Source organism: Rattus norvegicus, chromosome 13, assembly GCF_021556685.1.
Source record: "Rattus norvegicus strain SHRSP/BbbUtx chromosome 13, alternate assembly SHRSP_T2T, whole genome shotgun sequence".
NCBI lineage: Eukaryota > Metazoa > Chordata > Mammalia > Rodentia > Muridae > Rattus > Rattus norvegicus.
In genome coordinates this window covers 96,788,010-96,812,376 of record NC_141546.1, presented here as the reverse complement: position 1 = coordinate 96,812,376, position 24,367 = coordinate 96,788,010, and the positions used below count along the sequence as shown (strand labels likewise).

General features: G+C 47.9%; 1 protein-coding gene across 3 annotated transcripts in view; it reads left to right on the top strand.

The window, feature by feature from the left end:
• The first annotated feature begins 18,023 nt into the window (after positions 1-18,023).
• Capn2 (calpain 2) overlaps positions 18,024-24,367 on the top strand; it is a 50,727-nt gene continuing 44,383 nt past the window's right edge. For 2 of the 3 annotated variants that reach the window (XR_015635162.1, XM_087580489.1), the window contains exons 1-2: positions 18,195-18,686; positions 23,373-23,442. Coding sequence is in view for 2 of the 3 variants with exons in the window: in XM_087580489.1 (XP_087436615.1) it covers positions 18,450-18,686; positions 23,373-23,442 (307 nt within the window). In the remaining variant the exon portion in view is untranslated. Of the gene's footprint in view, positions 18,687-23,372; positions 23,443-24,367 lie in introns of all 3 variants that reach the window. The other variant, NM_017116.2, reaches the window with a different exon arrangement.

The following is a 24,367-nucleotide window of genomic DNA, read 5'->3' as shown; positions in this document are numbered from 1 at the left end:
ATTCCACCTTAGGGAGTAAAGGGTTCTCTTGTGTCTTAGGGTCTCACTGCTGTGAACAGACACCATGACCAAGGCAACTCTTATAAAGACATTTCATTGGGGCTGGCTTGCAGGTTCAGAGGTTCAGCCCATTTTCATCAAGGTGGGAACATGGCAGCATCCAGGCAGGCATGGTGCAGGAGGAGCTGAGAGTTCTACATCTTCATCTGAGGGCTGCTAGAAGAATACTGGCTTCCAGGCAGGTAGGATGAGGGTCTTAAAACCCACTCCCACAGTGACACACCCACTCCAACAAGGCCACACCTCCAACTAGTGCCACTCCCTGGGCCAAGCATATTCAAACCATGACGTCATGAAAGGAGGGTTGACGAAACATGCCCCATTTTAAATGTAACACATAAGGCCAACAGCACTCCTGCCCAGCCAAAATCAGTGGCTTTAACATCAAAGATAGCAACTTTGCCTTGGGAAAGTTCTATGTCTCTATCTTCCATTCAATAAACCTTTACAAAGCTCCTTCCTTGTGCCGGGCACTCTGCCAAGACCACCGAAATCCACAAGAAGGACAGGGGCTTATGCCTTAGCATACCATAATACAATAAAGCTAGAGACCAGTGACAGGAGTAACTAGAGAAACTAAACAGCAATATGAAAGGAAGCTCACACGTTTACCAACGAGCCACTGGAGAAATCAATGGGGACACTCTGAAATAACCTAGATTCAAATGGAAATGAAAACACAATAGATAATAACTCTGGATATGGGGAGGGGAGTTTAAAACTAATTATCAATGTCTGTATTAAACCATCCAAAAAATTAAAGACTTCCGGGTATGATGGCAGTCTAGAACCTACCTCTGTGTGGCCTGTCGAAAAAGAAGTGTCAGGAAATTTTTAAAAATTAAAATAGACTCTATCCCAAAGAAAGACAGAGGAAGGAAAGGCTTTAGAGATAGAAGAAAAGACTGACAAGACACTGGGAGAGATTGAGGTTGGAAGGAGGCGGGGCAGCCGGGGGAGGCGGGGCAGCTGGGGGAGGCGGGGCAGCCGGGGGCAGAGGTCTTGTTCCTTCTTGTTTGGTCTTCTTGAGGCAAAGTAGTAGGGGATGAGCTTGAGGAGGAGGAGTGAGGTAACACTTGGTCTTATGAGATATTTAGGATTGCTGTAAAATACGATTACCTGCCTTAAGTCTAAATCAATTAGGTAGCTGACCTGCAGGTCTGAGCTCCTCTGAAGGAGAGAAACTGATTAGCACCTCATCTTAAAACAGCAGGGGATAAACATTTACTGCCCATGCTCCTTTCCCTGGTGAATCAGCCAGATAAACCGGATAAACTGGTTAACTGTTTGTGAACCAGGGAGCAAGGAAAGGGAAAGGATTAAGATGCTTTATACAGGCAAATATGCACAGACAGGTATACATTCTTCATACATTCATACACCCACACTCTGACTGGGCCCGACCATCTGAACTCCACAAGGATTCATGTGTTCTTATACAGATACACATATACCTACACACAAATGTATAGACAAACAGACATATACATTGGGATGGGTGGGTGGGTGGATGGATGGATGGATGGATGGATGGATGGATGGATGGATGGATGGATAGGTGGGTGGATGGGGCGAAGTTCCCCAAGCCAAATCATTCAACCAACAACTATTTCTTTTCTCTGGCCTTTTTATACCTACTTAGACAAAAGTTCCTTAGAAAATTACCTGAGAGATAAAATGTTACATAGAAAGGGAGTTACAGAAGGATGTTGATATTAAGTTCCAAACAGTGCTTCATCATAATGTACTGATTAAAAGTTCAAAGCAACAGTTTTTACATGGCCTTGCCTTAACATAGTGCACACCTGTGACTTTATCCATGGACCTAAATGTTTTTCCTTGAACTCAAAATCGTCCCAAGTCTATTTCTTTTAGTGAGATTATGAAACATCATTGTATTTATTATATGGCCTTTAATTACGGTTCTGAGGAGTGAGCACATTCTATTCCTGATTCTAACTTCATTACATCTTTCTAGCAACTAAAACCATCTCTAAAAACTTTCCTCCTAAAGTTATTTAATCAAATCAGGAATTCTATAGAATTATCTACTTGTCTAGCTAGCATCAACACAAGATAGTACATCTTCGTAGGTCTGCAGAGATCTGCTCAAAGGGGTGGGCTAATTCCCAGTGATTGCTATATATTTAATAATAACAGGAAAAGCATATTAATAGCAGGGATCTTTCCTAAAATGAATTTCCCCTGGGCCTTGCCTATGGGAGCAAATCTGACATGGATTTTCTTTTTAAACCAAGGCAGACTCATCTCAGGAACATTACCTGCTAGTTATGATCTCCTATGATGGCTCCTGACCAAAAAATAAAGTGGAAGGTGGGTGCTGAAAAGAAAAAAGCCATGCTGAACATTGTTCCAGCTCTATGGCTGGTGTGAAGAGGGGGGCAGAAGGGGGCCTGGGTAAAAAGACTATTCCAGATCATCCTGATGGTCCTACACACATGGTAGTCCTACCCACAAGACCAGCCCATATCCCTCACGAGCCTCAAGTCCCATTGTAGGTCTTGCTGAAGCAGTGGCTTCTCTTGTGGAGTCAGTCATTGCAGTTGGGAGAGTGGTCCTGTTTCAGAGGACTGTGGCTGGGTGCCATCTTACCTGAAAGGTATCTAAAGTCTACGGATGAGTACTCTTGAGGCTTGGATAGGAAGCAGTCCCAAGGCTCAAGGCCCTAGCTCAAACTGCCACTGTCCAGGGTGAGAAGGAAGCCCTGAGAGATACTTGTGGAGAGTGGGAAGGCCAGAAGCTAAAAGTGCAAGCAGCCGGTGACTCGACTCAGGCAGTCAAGTGCATAGGGAAGGTGGTTCCTCCCTTGGTGGCTGAGAGCACACACCATTGACTGAGATTAGTTCTGGAGCTTGATATCCCCAAACAAGAAATCAGCAGAGCAGCCCAGCCTCTGGAGCCAGCTATATGCTGTAAGGTTCACTTCCAATGTCAGATAACTCTGAAGTGCCAGCGGAATGCTCAGTATCTATGGCTGCGTATCTCCAGCAGGGTAATGAGTGCTTAGAGGGCTTTGAAAATGTTAAGACAGGTCCTCCCATGTAGTTGTTTCCTTCCCTCTTTTTTTTTTTTTTTTTTTTGGTTCTTTTTTTTTTTTTTTTTCCTTCGGAGCTGGGGACCGAACCCAGGGCCTTGCGCTTCCTAGGCAAGCGCTCTACCACTGAGCTAAATCCCCAACCCCTGTTTCCTTCCCTCTTAATACACTTGAGAAACACACTCATCTAGAACATTGCCTATGCTGGAGGGTTCAAACTGGGGTGTACTGGAGAAGTAGAAGGACCTGTTTGGTCCACAGATTACAAAGCCAGGGGTGGCAGGCCAGTAGAAGCTCCATGTATACTAAGAACAGAGCTACCAATGTTAAGATTATCTCTGACAAACCCCAGACAGGCTCATCACAGGTTCAACTCAGCACAGCATGCAATATGCCATTTGTAACTCCCTCTTTGTACATCTATTTATGTATACGTTTAGAAGTATTTTGAGCTTATTGTATTGGGAGTTCTGTTCTGTGTTTCCCCTTCTTATATTAATTCTTAGTTACTTTTCTATTGCTGTAAAGAGATGCCATACCCAAGGCAATTTATAGAAGAGTTTATTGAGGCTTACAGTTCCAAGGGTTGAGTCCACGACCTTCATGACAGGAAGCATGACAGCAGACAGGCACAGTGCTGAAGCAGTAGCCAAGAGTTTACCTCCTTCTTCAAAAGTAGGAGGCAGAGAGAGAGCTAACCAGGAATAGCAAGGGCTTTTTGAAACCACCCTGAGTGACACACCTCCTTCAAGAAGGCCACAACTCCTAATCCTTCCCAAAGAGTTCCTCAACAAGGAACAAGTATTCAAATAAATGAACCATGAACCTTACAGGGACCATTCTCGTTCAAAGAACCATATTCCACTCCCTGGCTCTATTTTAGTTCTACTTCAAAAGTCTCCATAGTCTTTCACAGTCTCAATGTAGTTTAAACTCCAAAGTCTCTTAAATATCATATAAAGCAAAATTAAAATCAAATCATGTACTTCCAACATATGCTGCCACAGATTGTACATTAAAACTCCCCCAAGGGAGGCATAGGGGCATAGCAAGGAAATACTGACCAAGTTAAGCCTGAAAAACAGCAGTGGAAACTTCAAATCTTATAACTCCATGTCTGATGTCAAAGGACCAGGTAGCATCCCCCTTCCAGCTTTGATGACTGCAACACCTCTCTCCCCTCCCCCCTCTCACCCTCTCTCTCTCCCCCTCCCTCTCTCCCCCTCCCTCTCCCACTCCCCCCTCCCCCTGCCCCTCACTCTGCCTTCCTTCCCCTCTCCATCTCTCCCCTCTCCCTCTCTCCCTCTCTCCCTCCCCCTGCCTCTCCTTCTCTTCCCCATTTATTTTTTAATTTTTACTGCAACCCATATATGACATACCAAAATTAAGTCAAGACACTATGAATTGTTTAAACTGATCCATAGAAAGCAACAAGACTGAGTTTCCTAAGAAATAAAATCCCAAAACTGAATGGATTCACTGAAGAATTGTGCCAGCTCTTAAAGATGAGCTAATGTAAATACTCCTCAGACTGTCCCATAAAACAGAACAGGAAGAGACAGGGCCAAACTCAGCATTCCCCTGACACCAAAATCAGAAAAAGACACAATGCAAAAGAAAACTACAGGCCAATACCCTTGTTGAACAAGAATAAAAAAGTCCTCAAGAAAATATTTTGATTTAACAGCAATTAAGATCCTACACTGTAACCAAGGTGGTTTCATCCCGAGGATGCAAGAATGATTCAACACAGATCAATAAATGTAATAGAGCACATAAACATACTGAAGGGCAGAAATCACATGACCATCCCAGTATATTCGGAAAAGGACTATGATGAAGTTCGGCATCTGTATCATTTACTTCTGTTGTTCAGATCAAATTCCTGACAAAAGCAACTTAAGGAAGGAAAGGTTTGTCTGGGTTCAGAGTTCAAGGATAAAGTCCACCATAACTGGAAATCCATGGCAACAAGAGGATGAGGCATCATAGCTGGTCACACCGCTTCTGAAATCAAGAAGCAATGAGAATGAATGCTGGTACTCACCACACATTCTCCTCTTTATTCATCCTAGGACACCAGTCTATGGGATAGTGTCATCCATACTCAAGGTGAATCTCCTGGACTCAGTTAAACCCTTGGAAACACCCTTGCAGGCACACACAGAAACGAGTTCCGTGGTGAGTGTGAATAATGTTTAAGTATTCTGTTGTCTACAAACCGATACTTTGTCTTCTTCCTTTTCGATTTGTATCTCTCTCTCTCTCTTTTTTTCTTTTTCTTGGAACCCAGGGCCTTGAGCAATCCCCAACCCCATCGATTTGTATCTCTTAACTTTTCCTCTTGTCTTACCACTCTAGTTAAGATGGTCTAAGAGCAGAGATTGGAAACTTTGTCTCATTCTGATTGTATAAGCTGTTCCTCCTTTGACATGACATTGACTATGAGATCACAGTGCATATGGCCTTTATTATGTCACAGTATGTCCTTGCTGCTCCCTCAAGGCTCTCATCATGAAGAGATGCTAGAATGATTAATCCTGACACTCAACTATTGGGATCTAGAATCACCTAATCTTTGACAATTGCAGCAGCAGTCTAAGTTAGAAAAAGACAGCCTCTTCACAAATGGGAAAAGTGGATATCCACTGTGGAGTAATAACACTATCTCTTACCCTACACAAAAATAAATTCAAAATAGACCAAAGATCTTAGTATGAAATAAAAAAAGTTTGAAACCATGGGGTAAGGGATTTTTGAAGGTTCAGATACAAGCAAGGGTTTTCTGAAAAGGACTCTACTAGCTCAGGAAGAAATAATGAGACTTGTCAAATGGGGTTGAATCAATGTAAAAGGTTTCTGCACAGCAAAGGAACCAGTTATCTTAGTGAAGACAGCCTACAGGATGGGAGAGAGTTTTCAGCTATACATCTGACAGGGAATTCTTATCCAGAATCTATAAGGAATACCAAAACTAAAACACAAATCCAATCAATAAACAGACAAATTAAATAAATAGACAGTTCCCAAGGAGGAAGTAAAATCCCCAATAAGCATACAGAACACATTGGTATCCGGAACCATCAGGGAATTTACATAGATTACATTTCACTGTGGTTAGAATGACTAACATCAAGATAAGATATGATAGGCTGCTATAGGAATATAAATTAGTGAATCCAGTATGAGAATCAGTGGTGAGGTCCCTCAAATAAATAAATAAATAAATAAATAAATAAATAAATAAATAAATAAATAATAAAAATCAAGCCCAGGGTATAAGTCAGCTTACAATAGAGACCATGCTTGTCACAACAGCTGGGTCAAGGAGGCAGTCTAGGAGTCAGTCCCTCAGTAGACGAGTGGACAAAGAAAATGTGCTACCTTTACACTGTGGGGTATTACCCAACCACAAAGGGTGAAGTTGTACTGTTTTCAGGTAAATGTGGAAGCTAGAAATCATCATGTTGGGTAAAACAAGTCAGTCAGTCATTCTGTCTGTCTCTCTCCCCACCTCTCCCCCACCCCACATCTCTCTCTCTCTCTCTCTCTCTCTCTCTCTCTCTCTCTCTCTCTCTCTCTCTCTCACACACACACACACACACACACACACACACACACACACACACACACACACTTTCTCTGATCTCTCTCCCCTCTGGAATGCCAGGATTACAGACAGGTAACACTACACTCAGCTTCAGAACCAGAAAAAATAATAATAATAATATAATTGAAAGCAGGAGGAAATTAGGTTGGGGAATAAGGGACAAAGGGGGGAAAGAGGGAGGAAAAGACACAGGAGAAGCAGAGATGGGGGAACACTGTTATGAAAGTCCTTTATGTAAATATGTGAGAATGTCTCAATAAGATCAATTGTTTTGTACAATTAATGCATTTCGATAAAAAGTTAATTCCAAAAAGAAAAAAGAGACAGCAGAGGAAGCCACGGAGTAGCGGACTAACAGGCAGTTATTTGTGGCACCAGGGGACACATAAAAGGAGCTAACGGGGCTGGTTAGGTGACTGGGTTGTTAACGGTGCTTACGGTGCAGGATTGCTGTGCAAGCATTGGGGCTGCAGTTCGGACTCCAATGGCCACCCGAAACCTGGGAGTGGCCCTGCACACACCTGTAACTGCAGCACTGAGGTGGGTGGAGACAGGATAATAGCTAGGGTTGGCTGGCTTGGCTGGCTCGCTGACAAAAGACCAGGTAAGAAGTGGTACAGGAAGCGCAAGGCCCTGGGTTGGGTCCCCAGCTCCAAAAAAAAAAAAAAAAAAAAGAAGTGGTACAGGGAGACCACTTCTGTGGTCCCTGTGAAAGGCACATGCAGCCCTCCCTCACATACATAAAAATAATAAGACAGTGAACAGAATTAAATTTTACAACGCTAAGCGAAGGGCTTCACTCATTCACAAGTGCCTCAGGAGGCAAGTGGGAAAGCTCCCTGTCCCGGTGTGATTTGCATTTCAATTAGTGCCAAGTCTGCTTCAGGCACTCCCTGCTGAGCGTGACTCAAGAGGCTGAGGTCTCCCTACAGAACTTTCTCAGGACTGGGCTGCAGCCGCACCCTCAGTTCGTTCAGACTGGGCACAGCCCAAGGAACAGAGGCCCAGTGAGCTGTCTCGGGGGAGTCTGGAAGCCCCGTCCCCAGCTGACACCAAGTCTTCCTAAAAGGGCTGGACAGTGGTCAGCCTGCGCCGCACATCCAAAGAGAGTGGACTAGCCGATCGGGAAGGCCCTGCCCTCCAGCCCCCTCAGAACCTCTCATGAATATTAAGGAACCTGTGCTCTGAGTCAGAAGCCATGGAGACACACAACTGAGCGTGACTCAGTCCCAGGCCCAGGCTCAGCTCTGAGCTTCCTCTCAGATTATGCCCTTTTTTGGCCCCGGGCAGGGTTTCCCTCGTCTCTCTTAGATGCTGATGGGCAGAGCCTCAAACAGCCCAGGATGAGCAGAGCTGCAGCTCACAGGTTCCCTCTCCAGAAGGGCTGGGTGCAAGGAACGTCTCCCCAGGACTTCAGATCCTACGGGAGGATGATGAGGCACCACTGCCCCTCCTCTAGCCGCGCCTCAGAGTCCAAGCTAAAGTTCTAGTGAATGGACAATCCCAAATCCTTAGAAAAACCTCCTCCTTGCGTGTATAAAAGGAAAATGAAGTAGGAGCGAGGGGGTGGGGGTTGGGCGACGACAGGGGGAGGGACGGGAAGGGTGGAAGTCTACACCAGCAGAAGCATCACGGTAATTTTACCCCAAATCCTAGCTGTATTCACAAGTGACCCCTGGTGGCAAGTTAAACCAGGCAGGTTTTGAGACCAAAAAAAAAAAAAAAAAAAAAAAGGCAAAATTTCCCATATGAAGATACAAGCACAGGGAAATAGGGAGTGCGGTGTGCGTGTGTGTGTGTGTGTGTGTGTGTGTGTGTGTGTGTTGAGGGTGTGTGTGTGTTGAGGGTGTGTGCTTAAGGCAGTGTATCCAAGAAAGAAGAAGAAAAACCCAGAGAGAAGAGAGAAGGGTCTGCTGGGAGGGGGAAAGTCAGAGTGTCTTGAAGCCACAGAAGTGACTGGTGACACCCAGACCTACAGTACAGAGTGTGTTGACAGTGAGTTCAGGGCGTTAGCTACTCCCTCGGACTGAATTAAATGCATGTCCTACACAGAGGGTCAGAGTTCCTAGCTGCAACCTGCCTTCACAATACAGAGCCACAACACCCTGGCTGCATGGTCCTAAGGACTCAAATGAATCCATTTTCTCAACTGCAAATGTGACTAGATAGCAAGACATGGCCCACTGGGCTACCGTGATGATCTAATGAATGAATATGTGCCATGCCTTTGAGAAAGAGACATGGACTCAAGCCAGCTCCACCAGTGACAGCACACAGAGGTTCTAGAATGGCCGCTGCAAACCAGGCAGATCTCCACCAAGTCTTCCTTGTTCTGGAGTCTCCCTCTGAGTTCCCTCTGAGTTCCCTCTGAGTTCCCTCTGAGCTACACTGTGTTTCCCTCTGAGCTACATTGTATCCTTTGCCCTGAGGTATTTTCTTCTCTCTCTTCCCTGTTCTTATAAGATCTTCCTTGGGGTCTGAAGACTTGCCTACCTCCTGCTCTCAATACTCTCACACTTGGTACCCCAAAGCCTCCTGTGTCTTTTCTTATTGAGTTTTTTGAGCAGTGTTTTACTCTATAGCCCAGGCTGGCCACAAACTCATAGCAATGCCCCTGCTATGTTGAGATCACAGATGTAAATGACCATGCCTAGCTGCCTTGGACCTCTGTTCCAGTTTGCTTTCTGTTGCTGTGAAACAAATCACAACCAAATGCAACTTGGGGCAAGTCAAGGTCTGTTTGGCTTAGAGGTTACAGGCTTAAAGGTTACAGTCCGTCACAGAGGGAAGCCAAAACCGGCACTCCAGCAGGAAGTTGAAGCAGAAACAGCAATAGCTTGCTCCCTCTGGCTTTCTCAGTTACCTTTCTCTGACAACCTAGTCCACTCACCTAGGGGTGGCAACTGCTCATGGTAGGCTGGGCTCTCCTATATCAATTTGCAATCAAGAGCATAACACACCCACTCTGGTGGAAGCCGTTCTTCAACCCAGGTGTATCTAGTTGATGACAACCTCCACCTTTTACCTTTTTTTTTTTTTTTTTTTTTTTTTTTTTTTGGAAAGGAACATTGTGTCTAGAGGGCACACAAAGTTAAATAATTCTATGCTGTAGGACCTATCAGAGCCCTTAATATATAAGCAGCATTATGACTCATCAAGAGGCAAATTGAATAGGAAACATTTTCCAAAATCAATTGGCCATGAAAAAATTTACAGATCCACAACCTCGCAGAGACCTCCCACCAACATCTCAAAAGACTCAGGCTGCTTTACAGAATCAAGTTGCAAACCACCTCTAAAGTTCCATCCAACCCTGGTTTCTGGGATGCAGAGCTCACATTGCGAAGCATCCCTGGCAAGTATATGGCCCAGGCGGGGCCATGTCTGTACAGAGTTAACTCAAGCTGTCCTGTGCATTGCATCAGCAACCTGAGCTGTATCTGCAAGCCTTCGTCTACCTGAGAGTGACCGAGCACGTTGTCAGCTCTGTGGTCCCTCTTTCACAGAGAGAGAAACTGAGGCCTAAGAAGATAAAGACACTGGCTCAATCCATGGTCAAACAAACTCTTAGTGTGCTCACTGAGTTGCCCCCGGCAGGTGGATGGATACCAAAGGGCCCACTGATGAGGAGCCTGGAGTAGAGAGGGGTTTGGAATCAAACCCCTAGAACTAACGAGGCCTCAGCAATCGTGCTACGTCACTGAGGCAGGTCAATAACAACAAGGAATAATACCTGACCCCAAAGAGACCACAGCAGAAGGCAGGGGAGGCACATGAACCACATCACAATGGCCATAAAGCAAATTCAGCAGAGAGCAGAGGGAATGTAGGGCCTTAACATAATAGGGGATTGCTGTGGTTTGTGGTTTTTTTTTCTTTTTTAAGATTCGTTCATTTTATTTTATGTGTGTGAGTATTTTGCCTATGTGTATGTATATGCACTACGTGTATGCACTATATGCACTACTATATGCACTGAATGTATATACATACATTCAGAAGAAGGCATTATATCCCTTGAGCTGGAGTTGAGCTGCAGACCATCCCATGGGTTCTGGAAACCAAGCCCAAGCTCTCTGCAAAAGCAACAAGTACTCTTAACCTGAGCCATCTCTCTAGCCTCTCTGGTTTGGATTTTAAATGACTATCAAGTGCCTGACTATAGGGTAACAACTGGTTATCAGACTATAGGACTTTTAGAGGACATTGGAGCAGTTAGGAGACGGGGCCCAGTGGGAGGAAATTTGATGTGATTGCTTGATTGGGAAACATCCCTGTGTAAGTCTATGTTGTATTGTTGTGAAGAGACACCGTAACCATGGCAACTCATTAAAAAAGCATTTAGTGGGGCTGGGGATTTAGCTCAGTGGTAGAGCGCTTACCTAGGAAGCGCAAGGCCCTGGGTTCGGTCCCCAGCTCCGAAAAAAAGAACCAAAAAAAAAAAAAGCATTTAGTTAGTGGCTTGCTTACATCCAGAGGCTTAGCCCATTATCATCATGGCAGAAAACATGGCAGCGCATGCACAGACATGGTGCTGGAGAGATAGCTGAGAGCTCTGTGCCTGGCTCGCAGCAAGTGGCTGGAGGAAAGAGACAGTGGGCCTGGCTTGAGCTTCTGAAACCTCAAAGCCCGCCCCCAGTGACACACTTCCTCCAACAAGGCCACGCCTCCTAGTCCCTCTGGAGGAGAGCACTTTCTAATAACCAGGCATCTAAATATATGAGCCTATGGTGAATATTCCCATTCAAAAGCACCACAATCCCATATAGGCTCACACATGTGAGCACGGCAGCACCGTTCAGGGAGGTTTAGGAAGCTTTGCTAGAGGTAGATTGTCTCTGGGGAGAGGAGTAAGCTTTGAGTTTATAAGCTCACCCCACTTCCAATTTACACCCTCTGCTACTTTATGCTTGCAATTGAAGATGCCATCTCTCAGAATCCTGCTCCTGCTGTCTGTTTGCTGTCATTGCTCCTGAGGTGGCCCCTTATCCTTCTGTATCCATAAACCCAAATAAACTCTTCCTATCAGTTGCCTTAGTCATGGTAATTTATCACACCAACAGAAAAGAAGCTAGTACACTTGGTCACTGGGAGCATACACCTTAAGGGACTATTAAGAGCCCAGCCTCTCCTGTCTCTCTCTCTGCTTCCTGGAGGCCAGGAGGTGAATAGACAGCCCTGCCATATACCCCTGCTATGACATAGTATGCCACCATCAGCTCAAACCCACAGGCCCAGGTGACCACAAAACTGAGCCTATGAAACCAGGAGCCATGATAAACTTTCTCCTTTCAGCCAATTGTCTTAGATGCTTTGTCAGAAGGGCAGAAAGATGATTTACTAGTTTGGTGGTTGACTCTCCCAGCCCCTTCCTGTCTCTTTACTAGTACAGGGTCCTGGCCCCTTGGCCCCCTGTCTACAACCCCCATATGCTCCATTCAGCATCCACTGAATGATTAATGGCTGACAGACTTCCTGCTTCAGGACCAATGTCAGCTTCCTCCCACTAGCTTAGCAGCCAACACTGCAGAAGCTGTCCAGTGTTTTCCGTATCTCTTCTTGGCAATGGGCCTATTCACTCTTTGACTGAGAAAAGGAATGGAATTGGGTGAAGAAACCAGGTAGACTCATGTTCCTGTAACTGCAAATGCCCCCCAGATCATAACTGAGCAAGCCCAGGGCAGTGCTCAACCTCCATGGTCAACTTGAATGGATTTGCAACTCAAGGATGCATTTTGGGATGTGTCTGAGGGTGCGTTCCAGAAAGGCTTAACTGAGGAAGGAGGACCCACTCTTCCACTCTGGATGTGGGTGGCTCCTTCCCATGGGCTGGGTCCTAGACTGATAAACTGGAGGAGCAGGGGGCTACCTGGGCACCAGAATTCATGTCTGCTTCCTGACCATGGATACAATGTGACAGATACCTCATGTTCCCACTGCTGGGATGGATGATACTCAAACTAGAACCAAAACAGACCCTGGGTGGCCTTTTCCATGTACTTCGTCACAAGGTAACAAGGTGCTAATATACCTAGGGATACTTAAAATGAAGACGGATACCAGAAGCCCTGAGAAACTGGCAGTGACATGTTTGGCGTATTGGGAGAAATTACATGCCGACCATCCAGGCTGTACGCTCAGGAGCCAAGTGACCGATTAGCACACTGACCTCTTGCCATGTGAACTTGAGCATATATCTGAGAAATTTTAGAATTTCTGCTTGGGAGGGGCTTGGGAATTGAAAAAATGCAGATGGTAGTTGGAGTTGCAAGGGGTGGTCTTAGGGCCTGCCTTGTGGCTACTTTTGCTCAGCGAGCAACTTGTTCTGGTTAAAAGCATTGATTTGGAGGACTTGGGATACTACTGATGGAACTGGGCAGGGGCCACACCTCTCTGGTACCCTGTGGCGCCTCCCCATAGAGCAGGCAATGTAGTTTTCTTCATCAGGGACTGTGAAGATGGAGAATCAGCAGCAGTACTCATGTCCTGGCATTTGATGGTGATGATGATCGTGGCAATGGTAACAACACCTAAAGTCTTGTTGTTTCCCAAACAATTCAAAGACAGGGTGAGCTGATACTTGTTACAACTCTGACTATGCAAAATAGGTAGTGGGTACCCACATGAGAAGAGGCACCCTAATTTGCTTCTCTGCAGCTCTGATAGAGTACCAACTAAGCAAAACATGGAAGAAAAGGGCTTATTTCACCCTACAGATTCATTGTCTTAGTTCGGGTTTCATTGCTATGAAGAGACACGGTGATGGCAACCCTCATAAAAGGAAACATTTAGGGGCTGGGGATTTAGCTCAGTGGTAGAGCGCTTACCTAGGAAGCGCAAGGCCCTGGGTTCGGTCCCCAGCTCCGAAAAAAAGAACCAAAAAAAAAAAAAAAAAAAGAAAGAAACATTTAATTAGGGCTGGCTTACAGTTTCAAAAGTTTAGTCCATTATCATCACGAAGGGAAACATAGTACCATGCAAGCAGACAGGACCATAGAGGAGCAGCTGAGAGTTCTACATCTTGACTCATAGCCAGCAAAGAGAGACTACGCCGTACAGTAGCTTGAGCATAGGAGACCTCAAAGCCCACCTCTGCAGTGATGCCCTTCCTCTAACAAGGCCACATCTCCTAATAGCACCATTCCTTATGGGCCAAGCATTCAAGCACTTGAGTCTACAGGACTCATATCATTCAAACCATCACAGCCATCATGGAGGGAAATTAGGGCAGGCGCTCAATGCAGGAACCTAGAGGCAACCCCTGAAGCAGGGCCCCATGGAAACACTGTGCACTGGCTTGCTTCTAAGCTTACACTCAGCCACCTTATTTATACAACCCCAGGCCCACATGTCTGGGGATAGCACTCACTATGGTAAGATAGGTCCTCCTCTATCAACTAGTCATCAAGGAAATACACCTCAAGACATGCCCAGGAGCCAATCTGACGGAGGCAATTTGTCAAAGAGGTTCCCCCCATCCCCCAATTATCTCTAATTGGTGTCAAGTTGGCACAAATGATCAGGTATAAGTAGGAGATAAGATGGGGCAGGAGGCTGGCATTTTGAAAATGGCAAGGGATCCCACAAGTGAAGATGTAATTTTTCCTTAGCAAATCTGCCATTAGAAGAAGCTTCTATGAGAGCCCCTCTGAGAGAGGGCATTTGGTGCCTAAGGTGTGGCCTCATCTGTGGCCTTCGACTTTCCACAGCTGTAATACAGGCACGTGGGGGAATAGACTAAAGGCGGGAATGACTTGTGTGGGCTCAGGTTTTCAGAGAGCCCAGTGTGTGGTCAGCTGACTCCATCATTTAGGGCCGAGGTGAGGCTGAACATCGTGGAGGCAGGAGTCTCTAGAGGAGAAGGCTGTTCACTTCATTGTAGACAGGAAGCAATCAGAGAGGAAGAACCTGAAGGCCACGTATACCCTTCAAAGGTCACCTTCCAGTGACTTCTTCCTCTCACTAAGCCCTGCGTGCTAAAGTTTCTGTCATTTCTCAAAATAGAGCCACTAGCTGGGGACGGAGCATTCACCACAAGCCTGTGAAGACATTAATGCTCAAACAAACTGGGCACACAAACTGGGTCCTTTGTTTTTGTCTCCTGAACACTGATACAGGGGACGGAACTCGGGCCTCTGTACACTAGACAACTGATCTACCAGTGAACTACAGCTCCAGGTAGATTTCAGTGACACTGTGGAATTCATATTGTCTGTGGTCCGCTTTGGAGTCATGCCACAGACCTGAAAGGAGGGGAAGAGGAAAGCATATGCTTGCCTAGTGCTCCACCTGCCTAGTCCTTTGCTGTCTGAAGCCAGAAAGAGAGGCCCTGCTGTGGTCTAGGGTTTCAGAGTAAGGTTTACTCCAGCACATGTCAGCTGCTGCCATAGCCCTCTCGAAACAGGGAGGGAGGATTTCCTGTGGCCAGCTGTTAAGTTTGTGAGTGCAACAAAAAACTGCCTCTCTCTCTCTCTCTCTCTCTCTCTCTCTCTCTCTCTCTCTCTCTCTCTCTCTCTCTCTCTCTCTTTCTCATATTCCAGATATGCCAGCTGTTTCTGATTCACTGCTACCCTTCTGGGCTGGATGAGTCATTTGGAAAGAGGGGATCTGTGTATGTCTCTATGGTTCCCTGACAGGGATCCTGTGGCCACAGAAAGAAAAGACTGAGCCAGCTCTCCTGAGAAAACACGGTGAGGGAACTTTGGGAACATAAAGCACAGTGTTGACTCAGGTTACGAACTGGTCCTTGTCCAAAGAGTGAGGTCAGTCATTACTCTGTGTGTCTACAAATCTATTGCAGTAGTTCTAGATGGTCTGGGGCCTTCGGGGAGCAGGATTCTATGCACATAGTTGGCTAGGTCGGCTGCCCTGCCCAAATGCACGGAGAAGGAGGTCACTAACCCGGAAGAGGAAGTCCTGAGTGAGAAGAGACATTCTTCCGCCTTGGCTTTGCAAAGCTTCAGTCTTGCAAGTTTCTGACTTGATGGCAGTGATGGGTGTAGCCTGCCCAGGCATTTGTAGCTTAAAGGATTGGGGAAAGTGGGGGGGGGGGGGGAGGGTGGAGCAGGAGGGGGGATTGGAGGAGGGTTGCGGGGGGGGGGGGGGGGCTGGCCTCCAGCTGCCAGGGAGGAGGAACTTTCTCCATCAGAAAACCAAACTTCTTGCTACAGCAGGATTGGGACAAACTTTTCCCCAAGAGCACTGAGCCCAGAAGAAATCAGGGTGGGGCCAATAGAAATGAGATAGTGGAAAAATTAAAGGCTCCCAGGAAAGGTCGAGAAGCATCTGAAACCATTGCCTGGGAACCCCCTGAACTACCAAGGACTACTGTGGTAGTCTTCTACTCCTTCAGTCACACAGGACAGGGCAGAGCCTGGTGACAAGCAGTATGCCTATCAGACAATGTGCTGGGAGTTGAAACCTGAAGACAGAGGATATCAAATAAAGTCAAATTTAGGTAGGAAGAGATGGTCTTTTCAAAGAAAGACCATGATCCTAGGCAGAATGGCCCACTCTCAGGACTCTGAAAGCCATCTCAGATTCAAACAGAAGAATAAGGGAGAGGAGGCTCCTTTTTCTGTGGCAGGGGAGGGACAGAGTCGGGGAGAATCTGGAAGAGAAGCTGGAGACACACTGGGAAATGACTAGTCAAGCAGGGGAATGCTCCAGCTATCATCATCCCCTTCCCAGAAGCTGGTGAAGGTGGGTTGGAAGCCCTGTTTCATTTGTGTGTGTGCCAGCCCGGGAGAGGCAGAGCTGTGGAGACAGGAAAGAAAGAAGGAACCCCAAATGAAGTTACAGCAAGCGAAGCAGTGGGTCAGCCTTGGGCAACAGTAGACACGAGGTTAAAGACAAGAATAGATACAGTTACAAGAATAGATACAGTTACAAGGCTAATATAGGTATGAACAGTTCTTACAGCTAATATTATGGCTGTCGTATTGATACAGAATGAACACATTTTAAGCGATTTTATTTGACAAATACAGATGGAATAACCAGACACATCATGTTTTGTTTGTTAGCCAGGGTCTCGCTGTGTAGCCCAGCTAGCCTGGAACTCTCCATGCAGACCAGGTTGGCCTGGAATTCATGGAGATCTGCCTGTCCCTGCCTCCCGGTGTTGGGATTTAAAGACATGGCCGCCGTGCTCAACACTAGGCATTTGTTTGCATCGTGATAGTTTCCAAGCTTCATAGCTTTCCCCGGAAGCTGTTTATTTTTTCCCACCGTCTGATTTCCTTTGGCCCCACCCTGATTTCTTCTGGGCTCAGGATTCAAAAGGGAAGTGGGGGGGGGTGACAGCAGACAGACACTTGTGAAGTGACAGTACAGACAAGCCCTCGCCTTGCCACAGGGAGACACTTTGATTCCTCCTGGAAGAGAGTCATTTGCATACCACATAGATATTTCAAGTTGCTACAGTCTCCTGCAGCTTCCAGAGTTACAAACTAAGAAACCATGCAATGCTGAACCAAGATGAGGCCCAAACCAGGGTTTCTCAACCTGGCACAGAGACATTGCAAACTGCATTCTTCTTGCTGTTCTCTCTGTAGAGCGATGCACTCGACCTTTAGTAGCACCCAGCTTCCACACAGTAGAGGCCAGGACCCTCTTTTTCCCCAGTTGCAACAATATGAAGAAAGCCTGCAGTTAGGGTCAAGAGCCTCTTGGGTCACACTGGTGGGTGTGGGTTGCTTCCGGTGGAGACCCCGTGCTTTAAACCACTCATAGAACGAGCAGATACTAAGCCAGCCCAGTATTCATTCCAGAGCTATGTTCAGTGTGTGAGCTGCAACTCCGGAACTCTCCCTGGACAAATGGTACCGTGGTACCTGCCACCAGTAGGGCCTCTGTTCTAAATGCTCTCCCAGCAGCAACTCAATAAACCCTCCCAGGTAAATCTGAGTTTTAACTAAGCACCACACTATCATTCTAGCATAGGTTTGCCTCGAGTGATCTTCCCCCTTTTCTTGAAATTTAGATTTAACACGCATAGATGTTTTCTGTCAAATTGTACAGCCCTACTTATGCATGAGTAGCTGTTCAGTAACTACAGAAGCCCTGGAATCTTAAAATCCGTGTGTTGCCAATGCCTAACCAGCTTTAATTCGTGGGGGTTACATCTTTGAGCTTCTATGAGGCTCAGTTTCTCATCTGTAAGATGGACACATCGGTAGCCATTTCTCAGAGATGTTGGGGTGTAGCACATGTGCCCAGGCCTGCAGAGCTCTCCGATCCTGAGCCCAGTGAGTGGTAACTGGCTCGGTCTTCGCGCGCTCACTCCCTCGTCCGCTCCTGACTCATTTGCTGTTTCCTGGACAGTCATTGCTGAGTTTCACCCTGCCTTCTTCCCGTTGAGTCTCAACTTTCGCACCCCAACTTGCAAGTGCCCTCCCCCACCCTCCTCCACGGCAACCGGGCCTCGCCATCCCGGGATCTGTCCGAAGGTGGCAGCATTGGCCCCTCAGTCCTCCACGGTCGGGCTGTCGCTGTGCAGGTCGCCGGCTGGCCGCGTCCGGAGCCCAGCGCCGAGCAGGCCTGGAGAGGCGGAGGCCACACCCCGCGCGCGGCCCAGGCGCTTCCCGCCGGTGAATCATCCCCGCAGCGGCAGCTCCCGCAGTCCGCTGCAGCGCCCCGGGCTTGGCCGCGCCCCAACCGAGTGCTGCGCCCCGCCTCTCCGCGACCCCTCTCTCTGTGCTGTGCGCCATCCCGATCGCTACCATGGCGGGCATCGCGATGAAACTGGCCAAAGACCGCGAGGCGGCCGAGGGGCTGGGGTCTCACGAGAGAGCCATCAAGTACCTCAACCAGGACTACGAGACACTGCGGAACGAGTGCCTGGAGGCCGGGGCGCTCTTCCAGGATCCTTCCTTCCCCGCCCTGCCGTCGTCCCTGGGCTTCAAGGAGTTGGGGCCCTACTCCAGCAAAACTCGGGGCATCGAATGGAAGCGGCCCACGGTAGGAAGCGCGAGGGGAACGGGTAGGGCCGGGATGGCCTGGAAGGGCACTCGGGGTTCCGGGAGGCTCCAGAGGGAGGCTGCGAGCCCCAGGCTACCGGGTTTGGTAGTCCTGACTTGGTAGTGCTCCTCGATTGCTGCTAAGGGGACTCCAGATGCAGGCTGAGGCCCACCCAGTGGACCTGTCTCAAGCTGCGCCCAGAGCGCTTCGCAGGACAGGACCCCAAATCCCATTAAGTGGACACGCCCTGGGCCTTCGGCTTCGGCTTCACACAGCAGCAGGGCCGCTGGGGTGAAACTTTTATTGGACTTTAGTGGTGAGACGGAGGGAGGAGACATGGGTCAGCTGTGGGGGGTGGGGTGGGGATATCGGAGTTAGGTAGAAGACTCTGGATTGCTGGGGTGAGGGGTAAGGGGCGGTCACAGACTAGCGCTGGCTAACATAGGTGGTCTCAAGTACATGAGGTAAAACGTTACATTTATCCAACTTGAATCTAGTCTATTTCTCAAAGTGCAGTTAGAGGATCCCTCCTCCAATATTGCCCAGGTAACTTAAAGAATCGAAGGGCTCCAATGATCCTGTTACTCATTATTTTGCTGGCCTAGAGTCCTCACCTGGTAACCTCTGCTCGACTCCTAGATGCTCTTGTTCCAACCCTCAGGGCCTCTGCCCTTGAGCCCTTCCCTTTCCCTTATGGTTTAAGGGTTCAGTAGAAGCCCTGCTGGTCCTCATCCCATGGGACCCCGCTTGACTTTTCCAGGGAACAGAGAGGAAATCTAAACTTTTAGATTCCTGTTAGGACAATGGACATTCATACCCTGCTTTCATACTCTTGGTTCTCCCAGGCTGCTTTTGTTATCCTGAATCTAGTCCGAAGTACCCTGGACTAGCTGGGGTGTGGCTCAGCTGGTAAAGTCTTTACTCAGTACGCCTGAAGCCCTGGGTTCTAACCCAAGCACCACATAAAATCAGGAGTATGGTAATGTATGCCTGTAATCCCAGCACTCAGGAGGCGGCGACAGGAGGAGATCAGAGATTCAAAGCCAGGGGCCATAAAGATGGCTCAACCTACTTAGTTCTATCCCAGAACCCACCTGGAAAAAGAGAACCAGCTTCCAAAAATTGTTCTCTGACCTCCACATGCACACTGTGGCACACAAGCAGAGTCTCACAGGCACGTGCGCGCGCGTACACACACACACACACACACACACACACACACACACACACACTAAATAATAAACGACGGAGACTGGTCTGGGTTATGCAGTGCATTTGAGGCCAGCCTGGACTACATGAGATCTTGACTCAAAATTTAAAAGTCTCTGTGGAGCAGGACCCAGAGCACCTGGGTACCTTGGATGGCTCACTGGCTCTCTCTTCCTCACCTCAGCTGGGCGTGGAGGTACACACCCTTGATACTTTGTAGCTTTGGTTGCTTAGTAAGTTCGAGGCCAACCTGAGCTACAAAGTAAGACTGTGTCTCAAAATTAAATGAAATAAAAATAAAACAAACCAGACCTCTCTGCTTTCTCTCTTCCCTAGCACCCTTGGGGCAGCTGCCATGGCTGGTGTCCCCTTCCTGGAGACCCCGTTCTTCTCTCTTACCCTTCTCATCTCCCAGGCATGCTCTTCCTGCAAGTCTGGCTCATTCACATTCTTTCCGAGAGTCCTTTTCCACCCTGCTGTTCTCTGTCCAATGCTCATTTCTGTCCTGGAGTTGTCACCATGAACCAACGCAGTCACATGTTTTCTTGCTTGGCTGAGCTGCTGTGTGTTATTTGCCATGTGCTCTCAGTGTCTTGCCAGGGTAGTGTCCCTTCTCAGGATTCATTCACTCACTCATTGATTCACTCATTCAATCACTCACCAGCATGTAGGGAGTGCTTACCTTAGCCCAGGCATTGGGACATCCATGAACAACAAGTCAGCAACTAATTGGAGAACGAATGAATGAACAAATGTACAGTCATTATGAACCTCAGATGACATCCGGCTGGGGAGACGACTCACAGACAGGAGAACGTGTTCCTTACATTTGCTTACTGTTTTACAACTTCTTATCCTAGTATCATTTCTGTGGTTATAAGACACCCTAAGCAAAAGCAACTAAGGGGAACAGCTGGCTTACAGTTCCAGGCTACAATTCATCATTAAGGGGAAGTCAAAGCAGGAACTCAAAGCTGAGGCACGTTCACCACCCACACACATACTGAGTCCACGGACCTTCCATTCAGTCGATGAGCAGTGATTGAACACCTCTTTTATTCCAGGCACAGTATACTTAGTTTCTGTCTCTGAACCCACGGAGGGCAGAAATGTCCTTCAACAGGTGACAGTGCCCGTGGACCTTCTGAGTAGAAAAAACAGAATTCCAGAGCCACTTCAGGGACACTGCCTAGGGCAAGCGGGCTATGCACCACACATCTTCATACAGTTGGAGAGACCAAAGCTTAGGAGTGTCAAATTTTCTCAAAACAAATAAGGACTGGAGCCGTGGCATGGCTGGACTACCTGTCTTGACCTGTCCTGTCAAACACCCGTGACTTGATTTAAGAGTTGTTTGGCTGTGAACAACTTGAGTTTGCTAAAGGTTGAATCACGAAAGAGGAAGGGATTAAAGGTGACTTCCAGAGAAAGCAGGACAGGCAAGGGAGCCGGTTAGCCATGTTGTGGGCTTGGGAGCTGATAACTCTTCCCGAGAGAATGTCATAGCACTGGCAAGAGAGCTCTCCACTGCAAAGAGATGACATAGACCATGACCACAGCCATACTGAGGGCAGTGGCCATGCCAGTCCACAGTGACGAGTGGCCCAGCATCATCTAAGGCTGGCCCATGAGGTCCTCCCAGCTGTCATGATAGAGTATTTGCCAAGGCCATTCACCTGACCCTGAGAACAGTCCTCTGTGGTGGTACACTTGTCTTCTTCAAACCCATTGTACAGATTCGGAACAAGCTTCAGGATGTCAAGTAACCCACCAGCATCCCAGGCCTTAGGCAATAAACGGCAGGGCTGAGATTCTCAGTGACTTATCAGAATCCAAGGCTCAAGCCTTCTTCCTTCTATGGCTACATTGTGTTTCATTCCAGGCTCCACAGGCTGTGACTGGGGCTCAGTTTTCTAAAGTATCTCTGGGTTGTGAAGTCTGAACTTGGACTTCTCTGGAGACCCTGAGGCAGTCTCTGAAGTATAATGGTAGCCCCCTTCTGAGATAAGAGCTTGGCTCCTGGATGATCAGTTTGACAGAGGCTCCTGGAACCGAGCCCAGTCTGCTCCATCCCCGGGGTTAAGTGCTTGCCTGGCAGGCCTTAGGAAAAGTTGACTTCCCTGCTCGGACAGAAATGCTTTCTCATTGCCTGGCGGCATTGCCCCTGCATCCGCCAGGCAGACTGATGGGGAAGCAGGAGGTGAGCATGCTGTGTGAGCTCCTGTGCTGCTGGAAACTGCCAGGATAGACCCAGCTCTCGCCCGGGGAAGAAGACTCCTGGTAGACAGAGTAGTGCCAAGAGTCAAAGCCATACTGCAGATGCGACATTACTACTGATCAGCTAAGATTCGGGCCCTGACTTCCTTTGTGGCTTTTGGGTGGAGCTCTTCAGAATCCGGAAACATCCAGAGGCCTGCTGGAGGGCTGAGCCCTTCCACGTTGGCTGTAGGGAGCAACCTCCTCAGAGGCATTAGGGTGTTAGCACTTCACACCAATGAGTTCAAACCCCCCGCAGTCTCTACCACTGGGGATCCTTGAAGCTTTGAGCAATCACTTTACCTCCTGAGGTGTTCTCCACTGGAGAACAGGAGGAGCTGACTCCATCTTGACTCCCCAAAGGGCTACAGGAGGTAAATCGCCATGCAGTGTCTGCGCAGCAGGTGCAGAAGGCATGAATTCTCTGAGTGCTGGGAGAATGCAGAAGGGCTGGATTCAGCCCCTGTCCCCAAGAAGCACTTGTATTGGAAAGATGGAGGAACAGGCTGGAGAGATGGCTCAGTGGTTAAGAGCACTGACTGCTCTTCCAGAGGTTCTGAGTTCAAATCCCAGCAACCACATGGTGGCTCACGACCATTTGTAATAGGATCTGATGCCCTCTTCTGGTGTGTCTGAAGACAGTGACAGTGTACTCAAATACGTAAAGTAAATAAATATTAAAAAGAAAGATGGTGGAGATGGTGGAGGGCCCATGAGTGTCACCAAACTGATTTAGGTTCTCAGAAACGCTAGGCCAGAACTCAAAGGGAAGGGTGGGGACAAATGTGGAAAGTAGGGAAGGAAAGGATCTTGAAACGTGAACAAACCATTTGGGAAATGTAGGCAAAGGGAGAATGATGTACAAACCCAAGCAGGCCCAGAAGAGAAGCTTCCAGAATGGTGGGCAGGGGGCACTTGGTGTGGAAGATCCCAAAGCCTAGCAGAGGATGCTGGATGCCTTCCCTGGCCCTGGTAAACAGTATAATGGAGCAGGCTGCAGGAAATTTGGAGTGTGGGGAGTCTGGTGACTTCCTGGAAACCTTCCCCCACACACACACAGGACCAATGAAATGGGGTCACATAGACCTCTTCCTAGCATGGAGGTCTGACAAGAACCATTCCTCAGGGCTGAGCAGCATGAGGAGGAGCGGCTTGAGGCAACCCCAGGGAACCGAGGCTCCTGTCCACGGTGCTGACCATGCTCCGTGTGTTTGTTTCCAGGAGATCTGCGCAGACCCCCAGTTCATTATTGGAGGTGCTACCCGCACAGACATCTGCCAAGGAGCCCTTGGTAAGTAGTGGGGTCTGGAGCAGGCTGTGCTGTGTCTGTGTCAACTGCAAGTTCTGTGGCTTCTCTCCCCAAGCTATGAGTGACTTCCATTTTCAGAAGCTCCCTGGATTTCTTGTCTCCTGGCGATGCCCCCTAGCCGGTCACTAGGCTAAGGCGGAAGGTCTGTGCCACACAAGTCAGGTCCAAGAGGAGGCAGTGACTCAGTGTGAAGGAAGGGGGATCCTTTCACTGCTGAGAGGAAGTAGAAAACACTAGGGCCCGCTCTGCCTGGCAGCAGCTCCCTGCAGAAGCTCACCAGGGAAAGCAGTGTGGATTGTGAGCAATCCCATAATTCAGTCTAATCCAAGCATCCATCAGTATTGGGAGGGCCCTGCCTGAGAATTAGGGCTCTAGGGTCCCCAGCTTCTGAAACTCCACAGGCTTCTGGTGAATTTCAGCCATGAGAATCCACCTTCGCTTTTTCTTATACATAATAAACATAGGCCTATTATTATTTAGGGTAGATTACTTGCTCTGATAAACCAGAAACCTGCTATCTGCCTCAGTGGACTTCCCAAACAAGTCCACTATAACAAAACTGGTTTTCTAGAATTCACCACCTTCTCATGCCCACCTCATAGAGGTTTTGATCTCATACTGGTGGCAGCCACTCTTCAGAAAGTCAGTCACTAAACCATGCTTGCCCACACTCTAAGATTCCCCCTGACTCTTCTCATTTTACAGATGAGCCTTGCCATGCTGTCGTCAATGGAGAGGCCTAGTGTACAGGCACATTTGTCTGACCCCAGCACTAGTGTGTTAAGTGCCAAGATGGCCTCCCCAGAAAGAGGCCTGCAAAAATACCACTGTGTGGGGGATGTGATAGCTTGTTCAAACTCTCAGGATGGAGCAGCCTCTAGAGAGAACCGGACCCAGGCCTGTCGGA